The following is a 24,896-nucleotide window of genomic DNA, read 5'->3' as shown; positions in this document are numbered from 1 at the left end:
CCCACTTGACTATTAAAGAGCTGCGCATTTATCGCATTTGGCCATGTCGCGATTACCATGGCCGTACATTAGCGACCTGTGGGACTTGATATGAAACTATCAGAACGGAACCAAGCTCAATTTTAATGAGGGGGGGGGTTATTATTTCCGATCGGGTTTTTTTTCCTGTGGAGGTTTATTAATAACTTCGGTGGTTATTTTCCAAGCTGCTTTTTCTCCTAACCCCTTTTGACCTATTCATACTTAACAATATCCAGGGTTAATATGAGCAGTGAATATTGATGTAGGGTCCTTACAAGCCGAGTGAGTTTCAAGTTGACAACAGTTTCCTGTGGAATTCGAGACAGGTGTTGAAGTACTTCTGGGCCAACCCCAGACACTGGTTCAAATATCAGCCAATAGACCTCATCCGAGACTACTTCGGCGAGAAGGTACCTGTTTTTCATTGCTTTAACAATATCAAGTTAATATATTTTCTTAATTCCTGCCTAATATGAAGAATTATCTGGAGTTCCGTAGTTAAGATGTCAGGACTGCAGCAATGAGAATTGAGGAAATGATAAATATGATAGCTGCCAATCAATGGAAAAGCTAAAATTAAAAATGTCTATGGTGTTCTATATGGTTTCTCAGACACTATAGAAAACATTTTTGTAGCCATATTTAATTCAGGCACTCAGAAAACTATTTGCTATGTAAAAAGTCATTTGTAACCATATTTTTAGAATATCATTAGATTCTATATCTTAGAATTTTGTCACATTTTGAAGTACAAAAATAAATTAGGTTTTGTTTTAGAGGCCATTATTATATCATAATTAGGAAACTGTTTCCAGTCACGTGATGTAAACGCTTCTCGACTAATTCGATTATGGCTTGTTACAATGCAATCAATTTTTAACCGTATGAAGACTGCCAGTCTAATTTTCATAGTAACTTTTCTCTGAATTTATTACGATTATAAAGTTCTTTTACCACTTTTTTACCACTCTGGTCAAGGTGCCCGTTGATAAATAGGGGTTGAAGTGATACTGTATTACACAAAGCACTTTGGCAAAGTAAGTTTAACTGTGCTAAGAGCTACATTTCGGCTTCCGAGTCATTTTGAGATAGTTACTCGGAAGCGCAAATGTAGTTTATTGCATAGTTACTTTCACTTTACCAATTTACTTCACCTTTACTTTGTATAGGAATTGATTGGTTGTTTAGAAATGCTCTGTTTTTCTCTGATTTTCAATTTTGGAGGCCGCAAAAACACTAGGAACTTATGACTGCGCCTGAAGTAGATTCTATTTGAAGGTAGAATGATTGAGTACTGTTAATCAGGGATATACCGGTTTTCTGATGGCTCAGTACACGAATTCACTGGGTGGTGACTGCAGATCCTACAATTACGAGCACTACATTGCTTGCAAACATTGAAAGTTTGATAAAACTCCTATCCGTATCACCGAAGTTTTAAAAAAAATTTGAGGAAAAATTTATTGCTCGCTTAAATGAGGAGATAATCTCCCTGTGCAACTAACAGAATTGTGATCTGCGACTACTTCTATTTTCTGATTATTGTTTATTTTGCCTTAAAATGTTATCTTTATTTATCCCTATCGCTGCCCCGAGCCATACTAAATCAACAACTGATCATACAAGAATCAAAAAAGGAGAAGGAGCTTGCTATCAAATCAAAGAAGTCGAGAAATAGGAGTGAACGGATTAAGATCGAATTTCGCTCACTTGACGTAGCCAGTGAAAATAGAGCATCAAGCTGGTTGAACGCTATGCCATTGAAACGATATCTTTTTCACCTTGCAAAAAGTGAGTTTCGTGATGACATTGCCCTTCGCTATTGATGGAACCCCGTGAAAATGCCATCACTATGCACATGCAATAAAAACTTCACTGTGGCACATGCCCTCCACTGTTCGAAAGGAGCATACATGAACTTGAGACTTGCGAACTCGATTCCTGATTAAGTGATGTCTGTCATAATGTCGAGGTTGAACCTCATCTTCAACCGTTGCCAGGGAAACCTTCGCTCTTAAATCAACGACATCTGATGATGACGAAAGATAAGATATCAAGGCCAACGTACTCTGGGAATCGAGGTTCAACAAAACCTGTTTTGATGTATACCTAAATTTTCAACCCGCTGGCGAAAGGTTTCCCTGAAAGCAGTTACGAAGCCTAAAAGTACCATGAATCTATTAAAAATGAATAACTGAGAAAGCAACATTTTGTCCGCTTGTCTTTGCATGCACTGGTGGAGCTGGCCCATCAGCTTCAAAAGCGCTGAAACAACTGTCATCAAAGCTCTCTGAGCGAAAAAAGGACAGCTACGCTGATATAATGTCATATCTAAGGACAAAAATCAGCTTTGCTCTCCTGAGGAGTTCCATCCTCTGCATTTGTGTGTCAAAGGCGCTTAGGTGGCGCGAAATTGTTGATGGTTCAATGGGTGCTGTGGTTGAAGAAGGGAGGCTTTTAGTTTGTTTGTTTTTTGTTTGTTTTCTAATGCTGTCGCTCTTTTGTTTTATTTTCTCAGCTGATTTTTTCACATTTTATAATTTTATTGATAAATTTAAACAATACGAAATCCTTTATGAAGACGTAGTGGGCCCCAGACCAGCCAATATTCACCCAGTGTTGGGGAGGGGCATTTCTTAATTTACCTTTTCACTATTTTCTTTGTTTGTCAGTTTTATAATACTTTTGTAGTTTATGCTTTGTGCTTGGTTTAACCGGAAAAAGAAATTGCTTGGTTTACACTTGCTTATACTTAACCGGAAACACAAATTAAGACAAAACAAATTAAATTAGAAAATTCAGAATAAAAGTTACCAAATCTTGATTTGAACAAGAATAGAATCAAAGTCAGCAGGATCAACAGAAATTTGAAGTTGCGCAAATTGCCTGAAACTGTCTAATTTCGGGTGCCAGATAATCGGGATCTAAGGTTTTTTTAGGGATGCAAGATGGCATTTTAGGGACCCAAGACGCATTAGTTTGATATGGTATCTAAGACAGTAATCCCGGGAAAACATGATATGGATATGTTGTCTTTCGGATTGGTTGAATTGATAACAGAGCACAATTAGGATTGAGAGATTAACTTTTGTTTAGATGTCGTTTTACTTTGCATGGATTGGGTTCTACACAGCGTGGTTGCTGATTGCATCTTTTGTGGCATTTGTTGTCGTCATTGTCAGTGTTGCCACTCTCTTCTCAAACCCAGCAGCGTAAGTTACAAAAATCTCCCAACACTGCAAGTGTTTCTTCCTGGGAAAAGGAAACAATTGACCAAAGACTGAGAAACCCTACCCGTCATTAAAAATTTTATTATTTGCAAAAATTTGCAAATCAGCTTTGTAAACAATTGGTTAATAATGCATAATAATTGCAAAAATTTGTAAATTTTTTTATACAAATATTTGGATTAAAATTGCAAAAATTAGAAACTCGAAAATTTATTTCCAAATACTTAATGCAAAAACTGATTTGCAAATTTTTGTAAAACTATAAAATCTGAAAATTTTTGTAAGCAAGAAAAAATGGAATTATTTGTAAACTAAAAAAATTCTAGTCTACTTAAGTTCAAGAAAAATGGGTTGTGGTGAGGTTCTCATTGTCACAAGACATCACAAAGCAGATTTTGATCTATTTTATGAAATCACAAGCGCTGCGTTTGTGCGATATACAGTGAGAGAAGCTAGTGCTGACAAAAAGAAATGTAAATCTCAGTTTTTGTATGTTCATTTATTTTTATTTGGCTTAATGTGTTGACGCTACATTGATACTTCAATTTTATATATTTTATTTGTAACCTCAGCCAATTTGAGGGAGGATATACATAGCGATTTGATGACGTAATTGAACAGCATAGATCTGATCATTACGCCCAAGTAATCACCGTGGACACTATGGTGATTTGTGGGCACAAGGCTGATCGCAAGAAAACTTTCTGAGAATCGACTGAACTCAGAAATGATTTCAAGCATGATTTCCTCAACCAAGCATACCTTAAATTCAGTCTTTTTTCTTTTTTTTTTTAAGAAAACTATAGTTAACTACGACCAGAAACCAATGGTAAATTTTAAAAAAACTCTAAAGTGTCAATTGTAACGGGCTCAAAACCAAATATTTCCGGTAGTTTTAAGCAAAGATTTGTGGCGTTAGTTGCTTGGTATAAACCCCTGACGTTCACAAAATGGACAACAATAAACCTAAATGTGCACCGAATTTCTATAACTTTTTTAGTTTTCACTCTCAAAAAAATAAATTAAAGAATTTATTGCTATATCCCCAAACGGCAATGGGAAATACAATATAATCAATTAGTTGCCTTTTATGAGAATTTTGGTTTATCAGTAATCATACTAAAGAACTGCGGCATCATAACAAACCATTGAGAGTATAAGATTTCGAGATTTCATTTTTTTCTTTTTGATTTATTTTTTTCTTTTTTGAAATTTGCAAGATTTTTTTGGATTTTAGGGAATGTTTAGGATTTTTTTGCTTAGTTGGTTTTAGCAGTGACCAGAAGTATTTTATTTTATGTTGCTGAGCATGAATGAATTGAAATTTGATTCTTCCTGAAATCTTATTCTTGTGTGGATAAGGAGTTTCAAATATTCAAATTAAAGAATTTCTGTAATCATCAATTTTGTATTTCAAATTTTCCCCCTATTTGATAGTTTTATTTTTTATTTTGTCCAGAATGTCCTTTTTATGCAGTTTGCCTATCATTTTCGATTCTGCTTTCGTTCTCTGTTTCCTTTTTCTCTCCGCGTACCAACAGTTTGTGCCTTTTCTTCTTTTGAGAATAAAATATATTAACGAACTTTCTATATTGTTCTGTTGAACTATGATTACTGCCATTTGTCATGTCCTCGACCTAACTATTGTCAACAGCAATCACATTTGTAGCTAGAGAAGCTTCTGAGAAATTTAATTATTTTATGGTTTGCTTTTGCATGAAAGGTACGAAAAAAAGAAACAACTAGTTATAAAAAAAACTGTATGGTCTCACGAATGGAGGAATTGATGTACAATAGTACAGACTTGCTTCTTTTAGCGCCTTTTGCCTATTCCATTGTTTTTTTCTCTGTTTTGTGTCATAGACCGTTATGACACAAAATTCCCCGCCGGATAAAAACGATTAGTGAGTTAAATTTTGACCCTGTTTTCTAATAGGAACTCTTATGATTATAAACATTTTTCAAAAATTAAAAACCCATCCCACATTCTCCTTTGACTCAAAAAGCATCGATTCATGCGTAAGTGTTGTCCTGCGTGTTGGAGGAGATTTCAATCTTATAATTGTTTTTCTCGTTTTTTTTCTACCTTTTACTTATTGCATGTACGTTGCTTGTTATCGTTTTGAAATTTAGTGGGGGGAAATGATATTATTTTTATGGGAGCTAAATAAATTCGAATTTTATGTAAATTTATCTTTTTTTAAAAAATAAGTGACAAGTTATCATTTTGTTTTTGAATAAGTTTGTTAATACTGCTGATTTTTTAAATTTGTAAATTGCTTAATGTTGCGAGTTTTTTCCTGTATCCTTCAGAAATATTGCATTTAAAATCTTGTTTCAAATACACATTTTTGAACTTATTGGCACATCTTCAGTCTTTAAGTATTTCTTATCTTAAAATAATTTGACGCATGTTAAAGTAGAATGTTGTGAGTGGCTGGTGTTTTATATGTGAAAAATTAGCTGAACAAGTTGAACAAAGTTGTTTCAAGAATGAACGAAAATTGATTATTTAAATTTCCGTTAAACATGTCCGGATGTTTTATGGATGCCGTTCATATTTCATATGTTGGTTTTCATTGCTGTTGTTTTTTGGAATAAAGGGTTGTCATTCGACATTTTGGCAGACATTTTTGCCTATCGATTCTCTAGTATAGGTAACGTTACGTTGATGAAATCATTGAAAAATTTCGGCTATACTCGATAACCGCTCAGTGATTCGAAATGCAAGCTAGAATTTTGAACTGATTTTAGCTAAAGTCACCTATACTTGCTTGAAATATGAATTACAACATTCGAAATCTGCCACTGCACATGGGAAAATCGCGCATGGTAGAATCTGACACTGAATAAAACTGGCACTTTTAAACTTGCACGTGCATTTTTCAAAGTTTCTTGCGTCCTGTTGACAATATTTGAGCATGGCAGGTTACGAATAAGAAGGGTATGGGGCGGTTTGAGAAGAATGATATGGCGAACGCGCACCACAAGCCTCCTTAATAGCTTTTTCCTTGTTGAGTGTCTCTGAAGTCATAATTTTACATTAACTGTCGATGATAAATACTAAAGAGGTTGCGCGCAATGATATTGCATTTGACATATGGAATCTGTGTTTTAGTGAACAAATCTGTGACAGTGGCAATTCTTTCGTAATGTGTCCGCAATGTGACTTTGGTTGTGAAACATGGTACCTCTCTGACACCTGCTATTACGCTAAGGTAAAATTCAAATAAAAACACAATTAATATTCAAGTTTATTAGTCCAGATATAATTATATCTGGACTAATAAACTTGAATATTAATTGTGTTTTTAATTGGATCCTTATTCTGCGGGCGGGTCCTTATTCTCGATGAAAATAATACTGGCGTACAGCGTAATATCATGAGTTTTCTTTACACAAATAGAACCGTAGCTAAAATCTGTCACGTTCGACTGATCTCTAATGACATATCGGAGTGAAATTATTGATTAATTTGGCCTATCTGCGTATTATGGTTGGTTTTCACAAGGAACTCAAGCTGGGCTCTCAAAATTATTCTATAGAATTCAGAATTATGCAAAAATCATAGAAACATACCTAAAGTGAACAACGTGTGTTGTGATGATATTAGGTGGCACATATGTTTGACAACGGGGCTACAATCTTCTTCGGGGCCTTCATCTCCTTCTGGTCTGTGTTCTTCCTTGAGTTCTGGAAGAGGACCAGGATGACTGTGGCATACAGGTGGGATGTGCATGACTTCCAGCCTCAGGAGGAGAAGCCAAGACACCAATATGTTCTCCGGTATACACACTAAAACACCTTTAGTTTCAACAGGGTTTCTGGTTTCTGCACTTAAACAACAATTGTGGACTCGAGATTTCTAATTCAATGGTGTCGCATCACCTTTATTCCACATTCTCTCTCTCTCTCTCTCCCAATTTTGATATTGTGCGAAATTTCTCGGCCTTTTGAAAGGATTCCCTTTTGTAAATGAACCGAACAGAATGATTTTAGATTTTATTCTTCAGTTAGTACCACCATTTTATCTCAATCGCCTAGTTCTGCTAATGCAGTCGAGAAACACCAATATCATGGCACATAACTCAATTTCGACTCAACTCAAGAATTTTCACCAAAATCATAACCGGGTGAAGAAATTCTCCAATAATAATGTAAGAAATTTGCCGAATTAGCTGAATTTTCAAAAATTTGGCGCAAAAGCCTTGCATAGATGCGCTTAAATGTGCTGAAACACTGTAAGAAACGTGCTGAAGTTAAAGAAACCCGCTGATATTGTTGAGCAGTTTTAGTGTTATCTAGTAAAAAAAAACCATTGGTAGACAGTAGTGAACACACAATTGTGTCTGTCATTCTTAGTGTAGAAATGGAAGATTGATGTAAAAATGTTCAGATCGACAGCTAATAAACCCAATCCGATAACAGGGGAGGAGGAGGCCTACTTCTCACCAAAGACACAGAACATGCGAATGGTCGTGGGAATCGTCACTCTCCTATTCATGGTAAGTTTAAAATAAAATATTGAAGCAGTTATCTCTCTCTTCAGCTGAATTTGAATAAAATTTGAGTACACATGTACTAAAGCGAATTTCTAACTTCATCCAACAACTCAAAACTGGAATATTCCAACAAAATTGTGATTTTAGTTCTGTATTCGAAATGTGATTCTGTATTCGAAAATTGCGAAGGACAGTTAATAAGCCTGTAATAGGATCAGATGAAAAAGACTTGACCTCAATCTAATTCTGGTGGTCGGCAGCAAGTGTCAAGGAATTCAATAAGTTGAGTTTTGAATTAAATTTTGAACTGAAATTATACAAAAATCAGCTTGTATTTATAGTACTTATCTATGCGAAAATATACGGAAAATTGAGATAAGCTAAAAAATATTTTACTTGATTGACATGTGAATAGATCTTTGCTCAGTATATAACATTAAATCTTTTTTAAAATTGGATTAAAAATCTAATTTATTAAAAATCTCTTTTAATTGGCCTATCAAGATCTTGTCAGTATTTTTTGAGGTTTGTCAAGTTGTTAATGATCTTGTATACCTTGGCGTTGATTGTGTTATTTATCATTGAGCTATGTGATACATATATTATTAACAGATGGTGATAGTGTTGGTGTTTGTGGGGAGTGTGGTGATCTACAGGAGTCTGATTATGGAGCCACTGTATGATCTGAGTAGGAGTAGTGACACATGGGATGAGAAGTACACCCCCACTGTGGCTGTTGCAACTGGAGCACTCATTCAAGTGTTCCTCATACAGATATGCGGAATCGTAAGTGCTCCACGACCATAGTTACATAGTAAATTAGCACTTAAACAATGGTATTTTCAAGTCCTTATTTGACTATGTCACTTTTTAGCAAGAAAAGTCTAACTTCGGAAAAACAGACCGTGTGTAGAGTATAAACAACTTTGAATTTACAGACTGAATTTAATTTAGCCTAAACTGGCCAGAATTGGTTTTCAGCCTTTTCCCCCTCTGATCACCTCTCATTTTTTCTCGCAGAGCTCTCACTTCTGCATTATAAATATTGCTAATGTCAATGGCAAGCATCACAGCCTAGTGACTTTACCCGAAATTTTGAGGCACTCACTCAGATGAAAGTTTTGTTTCTAGGAACAAACAACTTTTTCCCGGAGGAAGGAAGTAGTTGGACTCTGATTTCCAAATCAATTTGAATTCTCAATACTGCAGATAATTATACGTCGCTTATTTCGCTACCCTAGTTCGGAAATCAATGTTTGTTGTTTGTAAACGTAAGAAAATTGTCGCTCTGTTCAGTTTTAGTTAGACAAAAACGGCGAACACCCTTATGAGTTTTCATTGGTATCATCGGAATATTCGGTTTGTAAACGTAAGGAATTATCACCATTTTCGGTTTCTTAGATTCGATATTTATGGTTTCAAACTTAAGAAACTGACATGTTCCTCATTACTCATGATCATATCAAGACTCAATAAGTTTGGTTTAATGAACTGAAATCCCACCAATATTCAACAAGTTTGTTCAAGACATCGGACTCGGCAGATAAGCATTTGTAACCTAACTGTTGTCCCCAGACCAGTCTTCGGATCAACACAGGCTTCTTACTTGTTTCGTGGATTTGATGGTATAGATAGAGCTGATAATTGGGTTTGTTCATGATTTGCACTGAGATTTTTGAATATTGATCGTGCTTGGCTCTCTTTTATAGAGTAAATTAATGAAGAAAATTGAAAGAGATTTCAGACGTATTATTGTCCTTAAAAGATCTGCTAGAAGTAGCAAAATTTCGCGAGCAAAGAAAGCGAAAAGTAAGTACTTTCCTGCCGCCTTTAATAACCTTAATTCATTGAAACCACCAAAGTCTTTTGTAAAAGTATGCAGCACTCAATATGAGGAAAGTTCCGGCCATTAGGATCATGCTTTTCTATCATCCATTTCTGTTCCTGTAGATCTACTCAAAACTGGCTGAGGTGTTGACAGAATGGGAGACACACAGGACACAAGAGGAGCACGAGAACCACTTGGCATTCAAGATATTTGTGTTCCAGTTCCTCAACCAGTACTCCAGTGTACTATACGTCGCGTTCTTCAAGGGCAGGTACACATCAATGCAAAAAATTCAACTCAGCAACAGTGAAAAAATCATTACTAGGAAAAAGGAAATAAGGTAAATATTATTCCTAATTGTTATTAGGAAAATAAAGGAAAAAAGGAAAAGTATGGCTAGATTTTTAGCTTTTGCTGATATTACCTATTCATTTTTTTTGTTCTGGGCTTTGGTCATTCTGTTCTATTTATCCGCAAATCTGAAAAACTGATCTCAGGCGTCTGGTCTAAATTCTTACTGTGCAAAAGAGTTCAATGATATTTGACTTTCATTTCTTAATTTAACATAATCTGCTACATCTATTGCATAATCTCGGAATAAAATCAGTATTCTTATGTGCCATACAAAAAATGCAACAATGTATGTCCACTTTAATCATCTACGTGTCATTTCAATTATTGATTTTGGAGAATGTCATTCCACAACGCTTGCACGAACTTTTGAAATTCTCTGCTGTTGATGTTGAATATCATTCACCAATTCCTACAAGAACTTTTAAGACTCTCTAGTGTTGATGTTCAGGTTCTCCGGATACCCTGGTAACTACACCTCAGCATTTGGGTCAGATGCCAGACTGGAGCAGTGTACTAACAATGACTGTCTAATGGAGATGGCACAGAATCTAGCCATCATATTTGTGGGCAAACAGATTGTAAATAACACCATCGAACTCCTCAAACCGTTAGTTTCTGTCCGTCCCTGAACAAACTTAAAAGGAGAACAAACTTTGCTGGATCAAACTTTTTCATACAAACTTAGTTCCGAAAAGATGTAACTAAGAATACGGTTACAATTGGTAGGATGCGATGAAAGCTGTTTTAGGAAAACTCAGCTGTTCTTCGAAATCAACTAAGAATCTTTCAAAAATTATCAAATTGAGAGCGAGGGCGGCATAAATGTCATATTAAAAATTTCAGGCTTTTCGTCTCATATGATTCTAAAAATAATAATGAAGAAAGTGTCATGAAATTTAATGATAAAAATTTTCATTCCCTTCGCTGTCGTCAATTTCCATTTCAGTTTTGTCGCACTCTCATTAATAGCGCTAAGCAAATAAACTAGAGGTCCTGAACAACATTCTGGTCGAAAATGATTTTTTATATTTTGTGGTGTTGTGTTGTAGGATCCTGGTGCGCAAGTGGAATGACTTCAGATCCAAATCGAAAGACAAAGAGAGTAGAAGACATCAGATAGAGGACGAACTAAATCTGCCCGACTGTCCCGATTTGTTCGAAGAGTATCTCGAAATGGGTAAGAAATGGCCAACTACTCTTCTAACTTTGAGAGATATTTTTGTCAAAATGTTTTTTTTTTCAATACAAAAATATGAATTTCACGAATATAGCCAAAGGTTAAACAGTTGCAGTTAGGTATTTCATTAAATGGGAAATAAAAGGCACAAGCGAGGACAGTTAATAAAACTAAACACCTCTGTAGTTGGATAAATTAATGTTCAAAAGGATATTTCGAATTCAAATTATGTCACACTTTGAGATCCAAAACAGTGCAATTCGACCGTATAATCTATCAGGCTATTTCTCTTTAAAAAAACGAGGCAAATTACATTTTTATTTATTCACGATCAACTCTAAAAACTCTATCATTTGTTTCACAGTTCTCCAATTTGGGTTCGTAACCATCTTCTCGTGTTCGTTTCCACTGGCACCTGTGTTTGCCCTGCTGAACAACCTGATTGAGATAAGACTGGATGCACACAAATACACCTGTCAAGTCAGAAGGGGAATACCTCAGAGGGCAAAGAACATAGGTGAGTTTTGCCCAGGTTGAAGTACCCATTCGAACCGACTTCAAACAAGACTATTTTAGAGAGCATACCGGAAAATTATGTACTCACGTCATATAGACAGGATAAAAAGTCTCTGCGTACAACACAAAAGTCTGGATAAGAATCAGGACATGATCTAATCAGAGATTAACTCCAGATGTGACGGTTTGATTAGAAACAAGCGGATTTAAGCGCATATTATTAGTCTGATTACAAGCTGATGAAAGCGCAGCAAGTTACAAAATACTCAAAGAGATGTCGGAAAACATCGTAAGACAAAAAAAACTTGGCTAATTGTGAAATCTTGCGTGAACATTGTATTTCAATATATTTCCGGGAAATAATTCGAGGTCCTCTTGGAACCAAAAATGAAAGTGCTCGCAGACCTCAACTAATACCTCAGTAGAGAAAAAACTATAAGTGTATAAGATCGAAACTTTCAGAGTTGTTCAGGACCAATTTATTCCGTAATTCATCCTTTTTTATTTATTTGCGTAAGAAAATCTCGAATCTTGGTGAACCCAATCAAATTTTAACGCCAATTATTAGCGCTCTGATGTTTTTGTCGCCCAATGACTGAGGGCATCAAACTAAAACCAAATTGACGATGGTACTTGCTCGAGCAACTTAAAAGGGGCTCAGTTTGAAAAGATTATCAACCGAAAAACAACAGTATGTATCCAGAAGAAAGCCCTCTAGCTATCTAAATGCCTCCTATCACAAGTTTTCGTTCTAACCTGACCTAAGTGGGGAGAACAAAAGCATATTGTAATAGATGCCTACTTCTTGTTGTGAAGAAAAGAGATGGACTGCTGATATTAGATTAATTAAACTGCTAATCTGTTGTGTTGATGGCTAAAATCATGATAAACAAGTTAGATGTCAATTGATTTTTTGGTCTTGGTGAACTCAGGTAAAGCATATATTTACGTGCAGAAAATTTTGGCTAAAAAGCTCAATGATGTTTCAGGCATTTGGTTCGAGCTGATGACAGGAATTTCACGAGTGGCGGTACTGTGCAATGTAAGTTTGAGTTATGCAAGTCAGCTAGAATGAGCTCTGGTCGCTAGTTAACAATTTCAATTTTGATTTATACCCAAACTCCATAATTACATGTCAATTTCAACATGCATGAAACATGGCATTTAAAATGGGTACGTAGGTAAGTTACTTCAATATTTGAAAAAAATGGCTTTTCTTACTTTAAAGTTCCAAAGCTGTTACAAACCAGGAAATCAGTTTACAATTTGTTATAACTGTCAAAACGGCTGTTTTTTTAACTAAATAATACAATTGGTTCCTTTTACATATATTAGGCCTAAATTTTTTACGGCAGCCTTCTTTCGTGGTTTTATTAACACATGGTTCTTTTGATTACTAGGCGTTCCTGATTTCGTTCACGTCTGATTTCCTGAACAAGGTGTTCTACAAACACCTGGAAGATGAGCCAGACCTGGATGGGTACATTGACTTCAACTATCCCTTCGCCCCAACCCAGTACTACCAACAGGTCAACAACACAACACCCTGCAGGTTATTACATTTATTACTGCAAATACCATTCCTTTGAACTAATGCAGAAGTTCCTATTTTAGAAAAAAAGGAACTTTTCGCATTTATAGTTTTTACAGCTTTCCGAGTGAAACAATGAGTAATGATACGCCTTGATTAAATGTACAAGATGTTATTTGACGAAAAAAAATTTATTTTTAGCAGAACTTATTGTAGTTTTTCTCAAAGTGCTCTAGCTAAACGTTGACAGGATTTTGTTGAAATTACTTACTTTATCCTGAAACTAATCGAACTACAGATTTTTGTTTTCGATTCCTTACAAAAACAAATAGAACTTATTTTCTCTCAAAACAGAGTCACTTGAGAATATATCCAATAGAGATCTAAAAATGTACTCTATTCTGTTTCAGTTATTCTGTACGCATTAAATAACCGTTTATGTATTTGGAAACAGAAAATGAGCAATTTATAATTATTATTTTGTGATTTTTTGTATATGTTTCACATATTTAGGCATTTCCAAGTCCTACGCCTGGAAAAGAGTATTTCCAAATTCATCAATTAAAGCATGCATGAACTGTGTTTTTATTTCAGATACAAGGGACTGCGTGATGAGAATGGGAAGTTGACAGACTACTACTGGAAGACATTCGGACTGAAACTCCTCTTCCTCCTCTTGTTCGAAGTTAGCATATAGTTTATAGTAAACTGCAAAAAAAAACTTTGGACATGAGAGACGGGTTTTAGGGCAGAAAAAAAACCAAAATTGAAAAAATCAATTTGTAGCTATCAAGCCTTGAAAAAAATTTTGATTGCCGAAAACTCAGATGCTGCACGCAGTTATTGAAAACATTGAAATTTTGTAAACAAATTTGCGTAAATTTCAGCGAAAACTTCTCAGAAAAGGTAATATTTAATGATGAGTATATCATTAATGGCATTAATTATGGACAATCTAAAATTGTAAGGTGATTTTCTGCTCGTTCAGGCAAACATACAAGTAAAGCCGACAAACAATGCTGTCAAAAGATTCAAGCGTCTGTTCTTCAAATTGGACATCAAAATCACGTAGGCATTTTTACCCAGGATGAGGTCCTCGGCCCAAAACAGGCATGGGTCAGATAGACTTCGGTCGCGAACCCACCAGTTCCGCCGCACCGGATTCCCTGTCCGCCACCCAAGTCAATCTGGTTCCCTTAAAACGAATGCGGCTTTTATTAGGGACATCGTGTTTTTTTTTTAATTTCGTTGCCTCCATCGATGATTCTTCTGACCATTGACTTTTTTTAATTTCATGATATTCTACTGCTTTGCAATCAAAATTGGTGTGCGTGACGTCATTCCCTCTGCTTGACTTACCTGAAAAAAAAGTGACTTCTGAACGGAATTAAAGAACTTTAAAATTTGTGAGCATTTACCGGTTAAAAATTAGTAGTGCGCATCTGAGTAGTGCCAAACGTCTGTGCCCTATTTTTTGATATTAGAGTTTTGAATTTAAGAGTTTCGAATGTCAATTTTGAAAAACTCAATAAAGATTGTTGGCTTTTTGAGCATATGTGTTTTATAAAATGACAGTCCAAATTTAACCTAAAAAATCAACTTACCTAACTCAAAAAAAGACTTCTGAACTCACTTATGGAACTTTAAATTTTATGAACATTTTAGCTAAAGATCAATAGTGTGCATCTAAGTAGTGCCAAACTTAATGACCCAATTCTTGATTATTAGTCCTGAGTTTTTGATTTCGAATATCAATTTTGAATAAAGCTCTTTTAAGGTTTTTTCCTTATAGACCGTATGTGTCATAAAATTGACAGTCCGAATTTAACCCAAAAAGTCTAATGGTCTATAAAATGACTGGTGGTCATTCTGTCTATCTGATTTCTTTAGTTGTTTCAATTCATGGAAGACCACAAACCTCTATTGCGGCTATTATCCGGCAATCTGCCGGCTACGTTTTTTCCTTTACCGGATCTTAAACATTTTTGCATTTTTGTAATTGCTCTCGTAGGCAAAAACTATTTCAACTGCTGATTTTTTTCTCGCTGCATTTACGTAAATTTCAACGAAAACCTCTCAGAAACTAAAATTGTAAGGTGGTTTTCTGCTCGTTCAGGCAACCATACAAGTGATGCCTGATAATTTTATCGAACAACGGACTGTTTTTCAAATTGGACATCCAAAACAGATAGGCATTTTTACCCAGGATGAAGTCCTCGGCCCAAAACAGGCATGGGTCAGATAGACTTCGGTCGCGGACCCACCAGCTCCGCCGCACCGGATTCCCTGTCCGCGACCCGGGTCCGTCTGGTTTATAGCTGTCTAGGGTCGAGGACTTCATCCTGGGTAATAGATTCACTCGGCCCACCAGTCACATTTCAATCCTTTGATTACTCGATGCGTCCAGAACCAGTAATCTAGCATGCGTGAATTTAGCGGAAATAAAAGAAAATGTAAAGGCATTTAAAACCGCAGAACAAACGAACAGATAATTTATTTAACTGGCCGCCATCTAACGATATTTGAGCCTGTTGGATGAACATTAACTCACTTCTTAGAGCAACTTAATATGTAGAGCAGATCAGTCACAGTTTTCCGAATACACAATCTTATACCCAAAAGATGCGACATTTGCCTAAACATATTTGGCTGATATTGATAGGCGTTATGATTATCATCAACGCGTGAAAAACAACTACTAAAAACTGTATGTATGAAAACTAAAAAACTTTAAAAAACTGAAAACTGGTACCCACTGTCTTTGAAAGAATTACTGGATTAGTTCTTTTGCAAAATTTTTGTTCGTCTGTACTTACCGTTGTTAAAAATTCTCAGCAATTGACGGTTAGTTTGAACCGAGAGCACCATATGGTTCAGTGTTTTTACGGTTTTTGTCCTGTCGGAACAAAATGATCTTTAGAGCAGAAATACCTCAAATCAAAACTTTCATTTCACGTTTTGCGTAACATTAATGCCCAATCATAAATATATGGAATTTTTTCTATTCCTCAGAATTTTGAGTAGAAACTGTTTCTCTGCTATATTATGAGGCATGTTTTCCACCAGAAAACGAGGTTTTTTAATCAATTATAGGGCTTCATAATGATATCGCTCAAAACACTTTTGCACAAAAAACAATCTTGCAGCAGTTTCACCAATTAAAGTACTTCAACTTTTGTTTTATTTCTTCCCCAAAAAACGTAACACGATTTTTTTTCGTAAATTTCCTTTTTTGATATCATATCGTTCGGAGCCATAAATTAAAGATAGCTTGAAAGTGTCTGATTTTTTAAAACTTCTTTTTGATTAATTTTTCTATTGACATGATTAATTTGCATCATTTAGACACAACTATAGAATTAGACCATACTGTTAAAGATCACGCACTTCAATAAACATAACCTTGTCCACTTAACTTGCAATAGTTCTCCGATTACTTTATGCTCCCTTTTGAGCCTATAGTATGCGCATCAGACGTTCACATTCATTGTGAGATGATTTCTAATTTTCCTATTTACCGTCTAATGAGAGATTTAATTCTCTCTAATCCCAAGAAATACTTGTCGAATCGCTAAAAAAACAAATCTCTTCAAAATTATATGTATCAATTGTTGATCTTACAGGTATCCAAAGTCTGCTTCTCTTCTCTTAAAAAACCGCTGCAGTTTTTGGTTTCGTAGGAGTTGTAATGGGAATTTTTATCTTTTTTCTAAAGCAATCTAATTGTTCTTTATTGAATTTGTGGGAAAAGTTTTTACACTTTTTCGTTCGACTACGTAAAAGAACGCGCAGTTTTTGTCCTGATTCTGTCGACGTGATTCAGGTCCAAATTGAGGCAGATTTTTTATTAGAAGTTCAAATTGTTAATACTAATACGTTGTTTGTGGAAGCGCGTTATATTTTGTTTAGCGCGTACTGATCGGGTGGTAAATGACGCCTTTAATTATGTTCGAATCATATGCCGAAATAATTACCCGTTCTATTAGATCGCCTTCAATAATACACATTAGATAGAGGGGCTTTAAGATTATGTTGTTTGGTTTTTCGCCACCTTAGTAGAGGTAAAACATCTTACCAAAAAATTAGTAGGTTTGTTTGTTCTTTCAAAGTGCTAAACGGTAAACTTTTGATCAAAATCTCAGTGTCCTTGTCTGTAACATGCTAAAATTTCATTATTGTGAATCAGATATTTCCTAGCAACCTATAGCAACTCCCTTCAAATAGTAATCTTACAAGATCTTGTAATATTTTTCCTAAACCTTGCAAGATGTTGTAAGTTGACCATTTGTCAGGCAGTTTTTACAAGATAGACATCGACTTGCAAAATTTTGCTGTAACCATCTGGTATAACAATCTGGATGCTGGAGTTCTTGAAAACCAAGTTTTTAGCTCTTATCAGGTCCGTTATTGTTTCTTTCCGATCGAATAAGTGGTTCCGCAGCATCATTGTCTCTTACGCTCTTAGGCACCTGAGAATAATACCCAGGAATATCTTCCACGAACTTCTAAAAAGCTTAAGTTACTTGTTTTGTCATCTTGTTGGTTTTGATGAAACAAGTTTTCCAATGTGTAAGAACCTTGCGATCTCATTAGCATTCGTAAAAATTTCCCACGCATTTTAAAAAAAATGTTTATTTGATGTGTGCTGTTAATTTCAGCACTTGGTGATGGTGATCGGAGTTATGATAGATCTGTTCGTGCCAGACATCCCGGAGGAGTTGGACCTCAAGATCAAAAGAGAACAGTTCATCGCCAGACAGACACTCAATGCTGGTGGGGAGGTAGCAGGTCCAAACAATCACACAGGCTCTGCAGATGCTACAACTAATGACAATTCTAAACAGTTTAATAAATGAAATCATTTGACAGCTTTTTCGGCTTTTAAAGCTAAAGTTTTGATTTAAACTGTTTTTCCGTATTATGTATACTTTGGGCCTTACAATTTTGAAAAATTAATGTAAATTTCACTGAAAAGCAAATCTATAAAAAAGTTGAAAATTTTCTGAACGCAAATTAATGCAGTTAAAATCATGTTGTTTACGATTTAATTGTTGCTCGAATAAATCACTCCCAATTTTGATTGCCCCCTATATTTTTGTGTCTAATTAGAAAAGCTTTGATGTATGAATTTAAATTTTGTAATAACCGTTTTCCCGAATCATTAGTAGTCAAAAGCGTTGAAAAATGAAGTATGCCGAATTAAATTAAATTAAAAAACGAAATTAGATAATGTCACTATAGTTTTACGAGGTAAAAGGCTTGATCATCGATAAGAAATGACGCTAATTTTTTTTTCTACGTGCTTGGAAAAAAAATAAACTTTCCACAAACGTTAATGATCTGAGCTATGTTTAATTATTACAAGAAACGCAAAGCTAAGAATAACAGATAATCCATTGTCATACGGACAAACTCAATCAAATCTTCGCAGTGAAAAAAGAGTTGTCTCTAAAGTGCAATTTGTTTTCATGTTTGGTTAACTTTGACTGAATTTATACTTGCCTTAAAAATTGTAAGTTACACGTGAACTTTTGATAACCTTCGCAAAGGTTTAGCAAAGGTTTCAAAATCACACGTATAGATTATCATTAGCGTTGAAAAGCAGTTGTATTTAAAAAATTTTTCCCAGTTACACTCCTTAACAAAAGTAATTCTGCAAATTAAAATTCAACATAATATTAAACTACCCGTTGATAGACATTTCTTTATCGACGTTTCTGTGCCCGTTTATTTTAATTTTTAAATAAATCGTTGCGTAATCAACAGAAGTTTAGTAGCTTTAATTGTCAGAAAACTGACGAGAAAATTTATCGATAAAGTTAATATAACACATTTCAGTTTCTCCCTAATTGGCACTAATCGCGTCGTAACTGTTCAACTCAATCGGGCCTCTATCGTCTTTTTAAACAGAAAACTGCATTCTGAATTCAACAATTTCATGATCGAGTTGAACAATTTTGACGTGTTGCTCAAATTAGTGCCGATTAAGGATAACAGCTAGTCAAATCTGCTATGAATTTTTTCCGCATACATCATTCACATCATCTGTCGAAAAGCTAAAAATATTAAATTTCCGTTGATTATGCAACGATTTGTTTAAATATAAAAATAAACGTGCGCAGAAATGTTGACGAAAAAGTAAAGTAACCGTTCAAATAGCAAAATTACCCTAGTTCAAAACTAATGACAAATTTGCAAACATTTGCAAATTTTTGCTCGATAATACCAAATTTGTAAATTTTTCCAAATTACCTTATCACTGGGTCAAAACAATGTTAAGTTTGCAGAAATTTGCAAATGATTTGAAGAGTTCGTTCCGGTCGAGCTCTGCTTAATTAAGCAATGTGGGTCATTTTCCTAACCGGTTCTCGAAGATTGCTTAATTCAATTGAAAAATGTGTAAAGTTCGCCTTGTAAGCCATATGTGCGGCAAAATCACCCTACAAGGCCAACTTATAACGATAAGGGACAAAAATATTCAGACCTGATTGCAAAGATTTGTAAAATTAATGCATTATTTTACAAAATTTGCAAATTTCTTTGAAAAAAATTTCAAATTTGACATTACGATTAAACTAGGGTAGGTAGTAAGTCTGTTTGATGGGTATTTTTACTAACATTCCAACTTATGGTTCCTTTAAATTTTTCATTGATCGACCGCAAATCGAAAGAAATTTATATGCTCTAAATTCTATTTTTAAAAAAGTCAAAATTACTTTCCAAGAAAATCAGAATAGAATATTTTCTGTTAAGAAAATATTCTATTCAGATTAAGAGCCTTATGATCAGGATGATCAGATTTCACGTTGACGCAACTTACGTGAAAACTGGCAAACTTCATTGCTGATTTTCTCTCAAGTAATTTTGGCATTTTTTTGTAGAATTTAGAGCATTTCAAGTATTGTCGACTTCCAGTCGATCGATATAAATTTTAAGATGAACAAGAATCAGAATGTTGTTGAAAATGCTCTTCGAAAACAGGCAAATAAGAATGTAATTTTGCAATTTGAACATTTACTTTTGGTAACGAATGTTCAATTCAAAAAAAGTTTCTCAATGTGAGATCTCTTGACACGTATGAACAAATAAATGTCAACTTATGTTCAGTTCAGACTTCACGCAAACAGAATAAATCGTGAACGTTTTATCTGGGTCAAAATGACAACCTTAAACACAGCTGCATACAACGGATTCCCTTTTCGAAGCCCAAAGTCTTTTCAAACAAAAGACCAATTACGTGGAGAAGCAAAATTCAAACGTGAACCGCAAAAGCGAACACAAATCCTCCGAACGAGCGAAACCAAAATATTGGAGAACTTTCTGGAACGTTCTAGAAGATCACTTAAATCATTTGGTTGTGTTTTAATGGGGCTTACTGCGATCGGAGTGTTGTTAACTTTATACGAAACTGAACGTGTGAGAATTCAGTATTATTTCAGTGTGGCTGGAGATTCAAGGCATCTTTTCACTGCTTTCTAAAAACTTTTTTGAAAAAAAAAACAGTTTTTGCAAATTATTTGCGACCTAAAATTTTAATTACTTCAGAATAAAGGGCAGATGCTATCCGTTCTCAACGTCAATATACGTATTTGAAGTTAAATTTCATTTTTTTGTAAGATTTCGCAAATTTTTCGATCAAAGTTTCCAAAAAGCATCTCCTCCTTTAACTAACGTGATATGTTGAGTTTCATCCATTTTTCATACCAATTGAGCTATATATGGGAATTGAACACATACTCGTTTTTCTTTTTACAGCAAAAATGGTAGAATAATGGCCGATGGTTCAGCAATTTGGCAATAACATTTCTGACAGGTTATTGTTGTTGTTGGCATCAGATTAAAATGTTAGAAAGCTCACTATCAAAGGCACTTAAAACAGCCTAAAAGACCTAACCAAAAATTGAACAATAATTGGAAAATTTGATGGCAAAAAAATTCAAGATGAGCGAAAAGACGGTTGCACGTTACTGCAAATTCAATTCCAAAAAATGAACGTCACTAATATCAAAAATTTGCTTAACGTCAAAAGTAAATAATAAATGGAAAACTATTGTTCGACGAAGCTACAAATCAATACACTTACTGACAAAAGTAAACGCACAAAATCCAGTTTTAAATGGTAAATTGCCTGCTTTTTAATTCAATTTTAGTCAACCTAACTTTGGCCCTTCATTTTGATTTTTGTCAACCGACGCATAATCATCAGAAGTTTATTGGATCTGTTTTGTCTAAACTGACTAGCTCACTCACAGAAAAATGCAGATAGAAGTGGGTCAATTTTACATAAGCAGCTTTATTGTGAGTCCCAAGTGAAATATGTTTAACTTGGTCATGGCTCCTTATTTTTAATAAAGTTTTCACATTGTGAATTTAACGGAGTTATGAGCAAGTTGGACAGATTTCACGTGGGACTCAAAATAACAGCTTATGGAAAATTGGTCAAATTCTGTCTGGATTTTTTCTGCAAATAAATTTGTCAGTTTGGTCAAAAGACATCTATAAAAACTTATAATGATTATGCGTCCGATTGACATAAAAATAGAAAGGATCAGCCGGAATTGACTTCAAAAACAGGCAATTTACCATGTAAAACTGCATTTGTGCATTTAGTTTAGAAAAAGAGTACTTTTTGGGCAATAAACTCTTACTTGCTCATATATGATATTGTCTGCAATTGCGGTAAAAACTAGTGAGAGAGTTTAAAATATCATTTTTCCTATTTTTTGAAATCATTTTTTACACCAATAATTAAAAACGGTAGAGCTTTTGAGAGCAACTCACCCGACTTTAGTCGGTAAGGTTTGATTTTTTAGTGGTTTTGATATATATATATATATATATATATATATATAAATATAAACATATATTATATATAAATATATATATATATATATATATATATGTGTGTATGTATGTCTGTGTGTTCATGACAACATGCCTCCCATTAGAAAAAAAACATTTGAAAAAAAAGTGAGAAATGAGCTGCTGTACCTATCATAGTTTAACCGTCCTTTTTTAACTATAGCTTATCCTTTTTTCTCGTCGACCAGACAAGTCCAAATGCAACGACGAGGTCAACATAAGATAAATTACTAGGTATGGCAACGTGGATTGGGCTCCATAAAAGAAGTTTAAAAGGCAATTCTTGACTGAAAATTTGCAACACATGAAAAATTGAAAAAGTCACCCACTATATGTCAAAATTACCAATAAGATGTTTTCAAACAAGCAAGAGAGATCAATGCAAAACACATTTTTGAAAAAGCGAAAATAAAGGATATTAGAGCTGAGATTAGGTCAAAAAATATGAATTTAAGAAAGGAAGTTACTGAAAGGAAGTAACTTTTATTATGCTGCTTTCAAAAGAGATTTGATTGAAATCTGAAATTTGAAAAAATGTTCGAAGACATTTTGAAATATTATTCTATAACTTATGAAGATAAGGTTGAATTTTTATCCCGACAACTTAACCCAACAGAAACAAAGTTAAAAAATGTTTGCTTTTTCTAACTTTTTCGAATTGAAAATAACTTTTAATGAACAATGGTAAAAGTTTCTGTAATGGAATAATTAAGATTTGCAAAAAAAACACAGAGAAAGAATGGTGGTATCAGAAAACATATGTTGAAAGAAATAGTCATTCAGAAGATTGTCTTGTTTTACTGAAATCAGCTTTGAAGTTTTTTCAGTGAATACAGTTTTGTTGAAAAATCAAACAGCAATTTGGTACGGCAAAACGTTGAGAAACTTTATTTAACAACAAACTTTTTATACTTTCTAAAAAACCTTTGAAAAGGGTGTTGCTCAGACATTCCAGATCGAAATGCCGACTAAAATCCAGATAATTTTTCACGTTTTTTTTCTTGGCAGCAGTAAAATAATAGTGGTGTGTAATTTGAGGGAAGAAACAAAAAACGGTAGAGTCTGAAAATATTTCTTGGTCCATTTGATTAGCGTAAAATTCTAAAGAAACGAAACTCAATTCAAACTTGCTGTTCAAGGAAACTTTGTCCATTTTTCAATGGGAAAAAACGGTGTTCTTTTAAGTAAAAGAAAAAAATTTTTAAACGGAAATTTTTAAATTTCAACTTCGCCTTTGCTGATGGGTTAAATAGGAATTTTGTTGATGAATTCATGAAAAAAAGCATATTAGGATCTCATTAGAGGGACTAGTTAAGTTTTTCTCAAATCTGGAAAATCATTGACATGGGTGGGAAAAAATTGATCCTCTGGCCGTCCGGATTTCAGATAGAATCGAGAACAGTCTCGTTTCTAAGTTCATTACTGGAAAGTCATTAAAATGGTAACTGTCCGAGAGGGGCACCAAAACTGTCATTTTATTTGATATCCGCTAACCTATTATATGATCGCATCCATTTTGGATCTGGCTTCGAAGAAAACGGGCTTTTTTCGTGATCTTTGATATCTGGTATCAATAAAACTTTGTATTGATTGGAAACAAGCCAAGTCATTGATTATTCTTACAGGTGATAGTTATTGGAAGTATTTGAGTGGGGGGTAGTTTCTCTAGTTAGTTTCTCTTGATTTTTCTCTTATGACTTTTTAAAACATTATTTGCAAATGAGTTACAGTTTTCCAGTTACAGCTAACCACCAGAAAAGATGTCTATAACAGTTGGGGAGAACGACAATCAAACGGTGTCTGGACTACTTCGATTGTTGCTGCGTTTGCGACATTTGTAACCGGCTCTCGGCCGAAATCAGTTACTTTTAGTCTGTTGCTGCTCACAACATTGATTTCCATCGTATGTTAGTAGTTTTCTCGATAATAAGTTATTTAATTCTAAATTCCGGGGTAACTTTATTTAACTTGAATAACTTTTTGATTTGAAGATACGTAACTTACCTTATATATGCTTAGAAATTGGGACAAGCTGAAAAGAAAAACAAATATTTTTTTGTATTTGCGATTGTTTAGATCAATGCATATCTCTTATATATCTTTTGGGCAAGGACGCAAGTGCACTGTATGACCTTGAACACAAAATGACTGAAACACTTCGGTATGACTACAAAATGGAGATGGGAGAAGATGAAGTATCCAGGGCGTGGGATTTCATCCAGACAGAGATTGGAGCGTGTGGGGTGAGGGGGAATGAGGATTGGAAACAGAGCGACTGGTTTTCTGACAGAGTTGGGAAAGGTAAAGAAACTCTCACCCCACTCCTGAGCAAATTTAAGTACAACCGTCAAAAATTTATTAGTTTATTATAGCTGCGAAGCTGTAAGCTGAGCGAAGCTATATTGCGGTGCTCTTGGTTTTTTACAATTCAGAGAATTTGAATTGTATTGGGGCGCTGTCTTTTTACGACTCGAAGAGGAGTATTGGAGAAGTCCTTTTTTTTAATCAATTTTATTGGAGTGAATTTTTAAGCGGGAAATGAAACGCGTGAAAAAATTTGGAGTGATTTGGTTGCTGAACAAAAGTTATATATTTGATCTAGCCAAATATATAACTAATTGATTTCTATGAGTTATGGATGGGAAGCGGCATGTTATCTTTTTGTAGAGAATTTTGTTTGGATTTTTAGAGAATATTATTTTTTGCTTTTGTTCTTTGTCAAGTTTCCACTTCTCCAGTCTTTTCTTTGTGAATTGGTTACAATGTCTGTCGATTGGTAATATTCTGGTGATGCATCTGATTAGTGAGAAAAGTCAGATTTCTACTTCGAGTCGTTTCCGGAATTCTTCCGGCTATGTTTTTTTTTAAGATCTGT

General features: G+C 34.6%; 1 protein-coding gene and 1 long non-coding RNA gene across 2 annotated transcripts in view; both read left to right on the top strand.

The window, feature by feature from the left end:
- The window catches only part of LOC142346240 (anoctamin-7-like), a 70,027-nt gene extending 51,723 nt beyond the window's left edge, over positions 1 to 18,304 (top strand). The window contains exons 8-21 of the mRNA XM_075398755.1: positions 288 to 431; positions 3,118 to 3,233; positions 6,370 to 6,469; positions 6,865 to 7,037; positions 7,648 to 7,756; positions 8,366 to 8,539; positions 9,704 to 9,852; positions 10,384 to 10,542; positions 10,985 to 11,112; positions 11,477 to 11,629; positions 12,618 to 12,670; positions 13,029 to 13,180; positions 13,754 to 13,844; positions 17,818 to 18,304. Of these exons, the coding sequence (XP_075254870.1) occupies positions 288 to 431; positions 3,118 to 3,233; positions 6,370 to 6,469; positions 6,865 to 7,037; positions 7,648 to 7,756; positions 8,366 to 8,539; positions 9,704 to 9,852; positions 10,384 to 10,542; positions 10,985 to 11,112; positions 11,477 to 11,629; positions 12,618 to 12,670; positions 13,029 to 13,180; positions 13,754 to 13,844; positions 17,818 to 18,015 (1,899 nt within the window). The 3' untranslated portion in view covers positions 18,016 to 18,304. The remainder of the gene's footprint in view (positions 1 to 287; positions 432 to 3,117; positions 3,234 to 6,369; positions 6,470 to 6,864; positions 7,038 to 7,647; positions 7,757 to 8,365; positions 8,540 to 9,703; positions 9,853 to 10,383; positions 10,543 to 10,984; positions 11,113 to 11,476; positions 11,630 to 12,617; positions 12,671 to 13,028; positions 13,181 to 13,753; positions 13,845 to 17,817) is intronic.
- Positions 18,305 to 20,282: 1,978 nt separating this feature from the next.
- Positions 20,283 to 24,288, top strand: LOC142345409 (uncharacterized). Its single transcript, XR_012759319.1, has 3 exons — positions 20,283 to 20,616; positions 23,795 to 23,928; positions 24,098 to 24,288. It is a non-coding gene; the product is annotated as an uncharacterized LOC142345409 (long non-coding RNA).
- Positions 24,289 to 24,896: the final 608 nt, after the last annotated feature.

Source organism: Convolutriloba macropyga, chromosome 9 (assembly GCF_964194025.1).
Source record: "Convolutriloba macropyga chromosome 9, txConMacr16.3, whole genome shotgun sequence".
Taxonomy (NCBI): Eukaryota; Metazoa; Xenacoelomorpha; order Acoela; family Convolutidae; genus Convolutriloba; species Convolutriloba macropyga.
Note: the sequence above shows the minus strand (reverse complement) of the source record. Positions and strands in the feature narration are given on the sequence as shown.